The following is an 8,543-nucleotide window of genomic DNA, read 5'->3' as shown; positions in this document are numbered from 1 at the left end:
TATTGCGCCTCATGAATTTGGATTTGTGAATTAAATACACAAACAACAAGGAGGCATTTGGACATAAAGTCCATAATTTATCGAACAAAACAAACATTTATTGTTGAACTGGGATTCCTGGGAGTGCATTCTGATGAAGATCACCAAAGTGAATATTTATAATGCTATTTCTGACTTCTGTTGACTCCACAACATGGCAGGTATCTGTATGGCTTGTTTTTGTTTCTGAGCGCTGTACTCAGATTATTGCATGGTGTGCTTTCTCCGTAGTGTTTTTGAAATCTGACACAGAGGTTGCATTAAGGAGAAGTATTTCTGTAAACTGATATGGCTCTCTGCAAAATCACTGGATGTTTTGGAAGCAAAACATTACTGAACATAACGCGCCAATGTAAACAGATTTTTGGATACAATATGAACTTTATCGAACAAAACATACATGTATTGTGTAACATGAAGTACTATGAGGTTAGTGATTAATTTGATCTCTTTCTGCTTTTTGTGACTCCTCTCTTTGGCTGGAAAAATGGCTGTGTTTTTCTGTGACTAGGCACTCACGTAAAGCTTTCGTCGTAAAGCCTTTTTGAAATCGGACACTGGTGGGATTAACAACTTTCTTTAAAATGGTGTAAAATACTTGTATGTTTGAGGAATTTTAATTATTAGATTTCTGTTTGAATTTGGCATTCTGCACTTTCACTGGCTGTTGTCATATCGATCCCGGTGGGATTTCAGCCGTAAGAAGTTAAAACCTGTTAGGGATAGGGGGCAGCATTTTCACTTTGGATGAATTGCATGCCCATAGTGAACTGCATCCTACTCTGTCCTAGATTGCTAATATATGCATATTATTATTGGATAGAAAACACTCTGAAGTTTCTAAAACGTTTGAATTATGTCTGTGACTATAACAGAACTCATAGGGCAGGCAATCTTCCAAACAGGAAGTGGAAATTCTGAAGGCGGGTCTAATTTTAAGTCATCGCCTAGTCACTTCCAAACAAGATATGGATCTGTTAGCACTTCCTACACCTTCCACTAGATGTCAGCATTCAGTAGAACGTGGAATGAAAATTCTAGTGTGAATTTTGACCGGAGGGGAATGAGTCACTGTCCTGGCAGTATGCCATTCCTGGTTGCGCAATTGTCTGTTGATATCACCTGCGTTCCATTTGACTGCAGACGAAAACGAATGCTCCGGTTGGAACGTTATTGGATATAAATGAAGATTGATTCTCTACTTAGTTTGACCAGTTTATTCGACCTGGAATATATCTTTTTGAAGTTTTCGTCCGAGTTCGCCTGGACCAGCATCAGCTTTTGGGCATGTGAGCTGAAAGTGGTAGCAAATGCAGCTAATTGGACACTAGTAATGGACGTTATGGAACAAAACAACGATTTATTGTGGAGCTAGGGCTCCTTGCACTGCATTCTGATGAAAGATCATCAAAGGTAAGGGAATATTTATTATGTAATTTCGTATTTCTGTTGACTCCAACATGGCGGAGAAATACAGTGGGGCAAAATAGTATTGTCAGCCACCAATTGTGCAAGTTCTCTCACTTAAAAAGATGAGGCCTGTAATTTATCATCACAGGTACACTTCAACTATAACAGACAAAATGAGTTAAAAAAAAAATCCAGAAAATCACATTGTAGGATTTTTAATTAATTTATTTGCAAATTATGGTGGAAAATAAGTATTTGGTCAGTACCCTTTGTTGGCAATGACAGAGGTCAAATGTTTTCTGTAAGTCTTCACAAGGTTTTCACACACTGTTGCTGGCATTTTGGCCCATTCCATGCAGATCTCCTCTAGAGCAGGGATGTTTTAGGGCTGTTGCTGGGCAACACGGACTTTCAACTCCCTCCAAAGATTTTCTATGGGGTTGAGATCTGGAGAATGGCTAAGCCATGCCAGGCCTTTGAAATGCTTCTTACGAAGCCACTCCTTCGTTGCCCGGGCGGTGTGTTTGGGATCATTGTCATGCTGAAAGACCCAGCCACATTTCATCTTCAATGCCCTTGCTGATGGAAGGAAGTTTTCACTCAAAATCTCATGATACATGGCCCCATTCATTCTTTCCTTTACACGGATCAGTCGTCCTGGTCCCTTTGCAGAAAAACAGCCCCAAAGCATGATGTTTCCACCCCCATGCTTCACAGTAGGTATGGTGTTCTTTGGATGCAACTCCAATGCAACTTTGGATGCAACCTCCAAACACGACGAGTTGAGTTGTTACCAAAAAGTTATATTTTGGTTTCATCTGACCATATGACATTCTCCCAATCTTCTTCTGGATCATCCAAATGCTCTAGCAAACTTCAGACGGGTCTGGACATGTACTGGCTTAAGCAGGGGGACACGTCTGGCACTGCAGGATGAGTCCCTGGCGGCGTAGTGTGTTACTGATGGTAGGCTTTGTTATTTTGGTCCCAGCTCTCTGCAGGTCATTCACTAGGTCCCCCTGTGTGGTTCAGGGATTTTTGCTCACCGTTCTTGTGATCATTTTGACCCCACGGGGTGAGATCTTGCGTGGAGCCCCAGATTGAGGGAGATTATCAGTGGTCTTGTATGTCTTCCATTTCCTAATAATTGCTCCCACAGTTAATTTCTTCAAACCAAGCTGCTTACCTATTGTGGATTCAGTCTTCCCAGCCTGGTGCAGGTCTACAATTTTGTTTCTGGTGTCCTTTGACAGCTCTTTGGTCTTGGCCATAGAGGAGTTTGGAGTGTGACTGTTTGAGGTTGTGAACAGGTGTCTTTTATACTGATAAGTTCAAACAGGTGCCATTAATACAGGTAACGAGTGGAGGACAGGGGAGCCTCTTAAAGAAGAAGTTACAGGTCTGAGAGCCAGAAATCTTGCTTGTTTGTAGGTGACCAAATACTTATTTTCCACCATAATTTGCAAATAAATTCATAAAAAAATCCTACAAATGTGATTTTCTGGATTTTTTTTCTAATTTTGTCTGTCATAGTTGAAGTGTACCTATGATGAAAATTACAGGCCTCTCATCTTTTTAAGTGGGAGAACTTGCACAATTGGTGGCTGACAATACTTTTTTGCCCCACTGTATATTTACGTCTTAGCGCCGTTTTAGATTATTGCATGGTATGCTTTTTTCGTAACGTTTACAAAAAATCTGACACAGCGGATGCATTAAGAACCAGTGTATCTTTAATTATATGTAAAACATTTATCTTTCGTCAAAGTTTATGATGAGTATTTCTGTTATCTGATGTCGCTCTCTGTAGTTACTCCTGATATTTTGGAGGCATTTCTGAAAATGCCGTCAATGTAAACCGATATTTGTGGATATAAATATGCATATTATTGAATAAAACATATATGTATTGTGTCATCATGTAGAGTGTCATCTGATGGAGATTATCAAAGGTTAGTGATTAATTTTCTCTCTAATTCTGCATTTGTGACTTATCTTTGGCTGGGAAAAATGGCTGTGTGTTTTTGTTGGATTTGGTGGTGATCTAACATAAATATATGTTGTGTTTCCGATGTAAAAACATTTTTTTAATACATTTTTTTAAAAATCGGACAAGGGTAGATTAACAAGATGTTTCTTTCATTTGCTGTATTGGACTTCTGTTTTTTTTTTTTGGGGGGGGGGGATTTTCACCCCTTTTTCTCCCCAATTTTGTGGTATCCAATTGTTGTAGTAGCTACCTTCTTGTCTCATCGCTACAACTCCCGTACGGGCTCGGGAGAGACGAAGGTTGAAAGTCATGCATCCTCCGATACACAACCCAACCAGCCGCACTGCTTCTTAACACAGCGCGCATCCAACCCGGAAGCCAGCCGCACCAATGTGTCGGAGGCTACACCGTGCACCTGGCAACCTTTGGCTAGCACACACTGCGCCCGGCCCGCCACAGGAGTCACTGGTGCGCGATGAGACAAGGACATCTCTACCGACCAAGCCCTCCCTAACCCGGACGACGCTAGGCCAATTGAGCGTCGCCCCATGGACCTCCCGGTCACGGCCGGTTACGACAGAGCCTGGGCGCGAACCCAGGGACTCTGATGGCACAGCTGGCGCTGCAGTACAGCGCCCTTAACCACTGCGCCACCCGGGAGCCCGTATTGGACTTGTTAATGTGTGAAAGTTAAATATTTCTAAAAAATATTTTAGAATTTCCTGCGCCACCTTTTCAGCTGAATGGGGGGGGGGGTCCGTTAGCGATATGTACGCCAAGGAACTTGAAGATCTCAACCCACTTCACAACAGCTCCGTTGAAGTGGATGGGGGCGTGCTTTCCTGGCACCACACTGCTAAGTCTGACTTCCTTCCTGTAGGCTGACTCCTCTCCTCGTCAGTGATTAGGCCGACCACCATTGTGTCTTCAGCAAACTTGATAATGTTGGAGTAGTGCAAGACCACGCAGTCGTTGGTGAACAGGAAGTACAGGAGGGGACGAAGCACACACCCTTGAGGGGCCCCGTGCAAGGGTCAGCCTGGCGGAGGTGTTGTTGCCTACCCTCACCACCTGGGGCCGACACGTCAGGAAGTCCAGGATGCAGTTGCGGGGGGGCTAGTCCCAGGGTGGGAGGGCTGAGCGAGACTACAAATTCAGATGGCCTACTCTTCTATAACCTACTCAAGGGAGAGAAAAACACACCTAGACCGTTTTATTATTAAACTCAATGCTGTTTTTTGGGCTTGTGTTTCAACCAGGCAAAGGGTAGCTACTTAAAGGCAGGTTAGCGAAGCGTGAAGCGATCACTCCAAAAACTCTTTCCCAGTCCACTTAGTAGTCAGAGAATTCTCAATTTAGTCAACTGAAATTCCTTTTTTTTGTCAGTTACAGTTTTGTCAATTGCCACTGAAAAATAGTTGTTTGACGAATATTTCACCATTAAATGCCAAAATGAACACTAGTAGAAACAAACCTTGCAAGCCATCAGACCACGTGTATAATAGGCTTATCTTGTCATAAATTGAGTAGCAAATTTCAGACAATGCGTCTTACAGTGTATAACTCAATCAAGGTGTTGTATAGAATGCCAGCATTCTTCCTAGCATCATTCTTAGCTCAGGCAGTAGGAAGCTCTCTCTCATCCATTTATATGCAGATGATACGGTCTTATACGCAGCTGGCCCCTCCCTGGATTTTGTGTTAAATGCTCTAAAACAAAGCTTTCTCTACACTTAACCGTGTTCTGAACACCTCCAAAACAAAGATCATGTGGTTTGGTAAATAAGAATTTGTTCTTAACCGACTTGCCTAGTTAAATAAGTGATAGGTTATTTTACTAGGTTAAAAATAAAAATCTTACCATTATTAGAAGAATGATACATTTCCACATTCTCAATGGGTAGAATGTGGCCGATACAGACTTTACTTGATAAACACATCTTCAATTGAACACCTAGGCCTATAGTCTAATATGTGTGTAAATGTAAGCATGTGTAACTCTTCTCAAAATACATGTCAATATGACGCAAACCCTATGAACAGAAGAGAAGCCACGCCTCGGATCTCAAGGTGTAAGTTTGTGACACACAATATATACAGTTTTGATAATGGACCAACTGAATAGTTTGACTACCAAAGAACTGCTTTTCTATTGGTCTGGTGGTAGGCCTTTGTTCTGTTAACATTACAAAACCAACCTTTGAAAGCCTGACCCACACCCTTGTCATACCAGCCCTTCAGGTATAGAATTGTGCTTGCGACACCAGAATAGTGGGTTAGATCCCAATGTATGCACGCATGACAAAGTCGCTTTGGATAAAAGTATCTGATAAATGACATGTACCGGGATTGACATAAAGAGTTACCCCATTGACTAGGGCAAGTGAACTCTGAACAGTGACACAAGGTGAGCCTCCTCTTAGGTTGCCATATTGAGCAGGTGAAACCAAAACTGTAAAAATAATTCCAATAGCCTAACTGATCTTTCTGGTTCCTCCCCCCCATTGTTTAAGTGAAAGACAGACAATTTATGCCAGTCTGGCAAGTTGGGCCTGCTCTGATAATAATTTTTTGCTGACAACTAAAATTCTTTATATTTATTCCTCCCCTGTGTTGGTAAAGGGCAGCTAGTATGGCAAATAGTTAATTCACATTTTCAGGCAAGTGATCATAATCATCAGGCAAGGCAAAAAAAACAACAACAAAAAACTCCTGACATCCCTGATGGGCAAGTGCCCTTCAGACCTAATGTCAAGCCATGGATACATTATGATCTTTTAAAAAATACATTTGTAACATTTGTGAAAGGAACGATGACGTAACATTCAATTGGAACACCCAGTGAGACATATTTAGAAGAGAAAAAACATTAAGTTGATGACAGTTCCTTAACACACGTACCATTCCGATAGGCCTAGCTACATCCTTAATAGGGACGACAACTAGTTTACACAACACAGTATCACCAATCCATACAGTAGCCATCTACCTGGGCTCTAAGGCCTGCTACTTTAACTACTCTTTATGGTGAATGTCACAGATTTCTTCTTCATTCAAATTTAAATGCAAAAACACACAAACCATTCCAATAGACCTAGGTCTAAAAAAAAAAGTATACTATGACCCAGCACCTTGTCTATCTGCCTGGATTGGGCTCAGGCCTTATACTACTTACTCTTCATGGCGAATGTCGCTGATGGTCCTGTCTAGGGAGATCATGTCGCTGGCCACCATGTTGAAGCCAAATTCCTTAATGCTGGCCTGGGCGGCCTCGTGGTACTCCGCTCCCAGAACGAACGGCTTCGCCCCCTCCCCAGGCCCATCCTGCACCCCGTGGGGCTCTGGCTCCTTGAGCTCAAAGTTCCCCAGGGTCCCCTTCCTTAGGACGGGTGCCGAGTAGACATTGGTGTGGGGCTTGAAGGTGACATACTGTTTCTGGATGACATTCTGCTGGTTCTGAGCACCGCCGGCTGGTTTGCCAGGAACCAGCTTGTCGTCTCCTCTGTTCTTCTGTCGGATGGAGTCCAGGTCCACCTCGACCCCTTCCACGTGGGGCCAGGGGACCACGGGTTTGAACTGGTCAGCAATGTCATTCTTAGGCAAGAGGTTAGAGGCATCTCCCTCCTACATAGAATCAAAAACAAGTTAGTTAGGCCTATTGCTTTTCCAAGGCCTAAAATGGAGGATGTGATAGACTTAGATTATTAAGCAAGTTTAGCTGACAGCGGTAGCTGCTAGCTTTTACAAGGCGTAAAAGGGTTAAAAAAGATGATCATGCTCTTCATCTAAGTTTGCAGGATCAGCAAAGGTCTTAATCTGCCCTACTTGACAGCTCAATTGGCTAACTAGTCCCCCAGCAATTAGCTTAAAGTCGAATTCCTTCACTGGCCACATTACGGTATGCACATGCGTTTATGATCATGAGGTTCACAGTAAACATAGCTAGGAACATTGCATAGCTAACCAAGAAATTACACGGCATTGTTTGTTTTAACACAGTATCACTTATTCGACAAAGGCAATTACAGCTTCGGTGCGAGTCTTGACAGGTGTGAGTTTAGCTTCAGGGATGCATTAACGTAGATGGCTAGCTTTCCAGGCATTCGTTTTGCCAGCTGGCTACGTGTCATTTCAACACAACGTTTTTACACGCTTGGTTGTGTCTTTTCATACAATGATTACTATTGTCGAATTCGTGAGCAACAGGAGACAATTTGAACGAGAGACAGCTACCAGACTAAAGCCTTTCGGATATGTTTGATATTCTCGTTAAATCATTTAAATATGACCTAACGCAAGCTGACATTCAGGAATGAGTGGGGTTCAAAGCAGGCACGCTAGCTAGCTAACGTTAGTCGGCTGATTAATTAGTTAACGTGAGCTACCAAAATGTATAAGCAAATGGTAGTTAGTAAGACTGTCATCACGTCCCAATGACATTTTTGCACTCTAACGTTACAGTAGCTAGCTAAAATATAGACTCAATCGCTAACAATCTCCATGACAACGACTCAGACTTGCTTGCTAGCTGACGTTAGCGACTTTAGCAACATGGTTAGGTAACGTTAGCCAGAATTACATGCCAGAAATGTTATAGAATTCATAGCTACAACAAAACACATGAAACATATACAATTATAACGTTTGACAAATAGAAAGCTGGTTGTAATTGAAAACTTACCCGTTTAGCAAAGGGATTTTCGTCGTGCTCTTTCGGCGAAAGGGAAGACCAAAGCACCACAAGCCCTAAGAATGTGGCAATAACTATTACACTGCGAAGAATAAATCCAACTCTTAACCTCATTTTGAAAATAAGACCATCTACGAGGTGCTAGCTAATCTCGTTACTTCGTGGCACCCCTGTCTGCCAAAGCCAGTTCGAATCCCAAATTGAGCCAACCGTGCGCCTCACCTGATTGAATCCCTCTCGTCGGCATGTAACATTATCTTCACTCTCACTCTCTCTCTCTCTCTCTCTCTCTCTCTCTCTCTCTCTCTCTGTTTGTCACACCGCCCTACTACCAGCAAAAGTTATAATATAAGCAGTGGCGACCGTCATTCAGGGCAGGTGGGGCTCTTTTGAGCTTCACATTTTTGTTGTTGT

At 42.5% G+C, this 8,543-nt stretch overlaps 1 protein-coding gene across 2 annotated transcripts; it reads right to left on the bottom strand.

The window, feature by feature from the left end:
• Positions 1-6,021: 6,021 nt before the first annotated feature.
• Positions 6,022-8,543, bottom strand: LOC121847707 (N-acetylgalactosaminyltransferase 7-like). 2 transcript variants are annotated; one of them, XM_042329691.1, is made up of 3 exons: positions 8,352-8,543; positions 8,121-8,185; positions 6,022-7,063 (listed from the first exon to the last, which is right to left on the bottom strand). In XM_042329691.1, the coding sequence occupies exons 1-3, from the start codon at positions 8,374-8,376 to the stop codon at positions 6,611-6,613; spliced, it is 543 nt and encodes a 180-aa protein (XP_042185625.1). In that variant the 5' UTR covers positions 8,377-8,543; the 3' UTR covers positions 6,022-6,610. The 2 variants fall into 2 exon arrangements, with proteins under 2 accessions (XP_042185625.1, XP_042185624.1); XM_042329690.1 differs by having other exon boundaries at positions 8,121-8,533.

The sequence above is a fragment of the Oncorhynchus tshawytscha genome, linkage group LG11, assembly GCF_018296145.1.
Source record: "Oncorhynchus tshawytscha isolate Ot180627B linkage group LG11, Otsh_v2.0, whole genome shotgun sequence".
NCBI lineage: Eukaryota > Metazoa > Chordata > Actinopteri > Salmoniformes > Salmonidae > Oncorhynchus > Oncorhynchus tshawytscha.
Note: the sequence above shows the minus strand (reverse complement) of the source record. Positions and strands in the feature narration are given on the sequence as shown.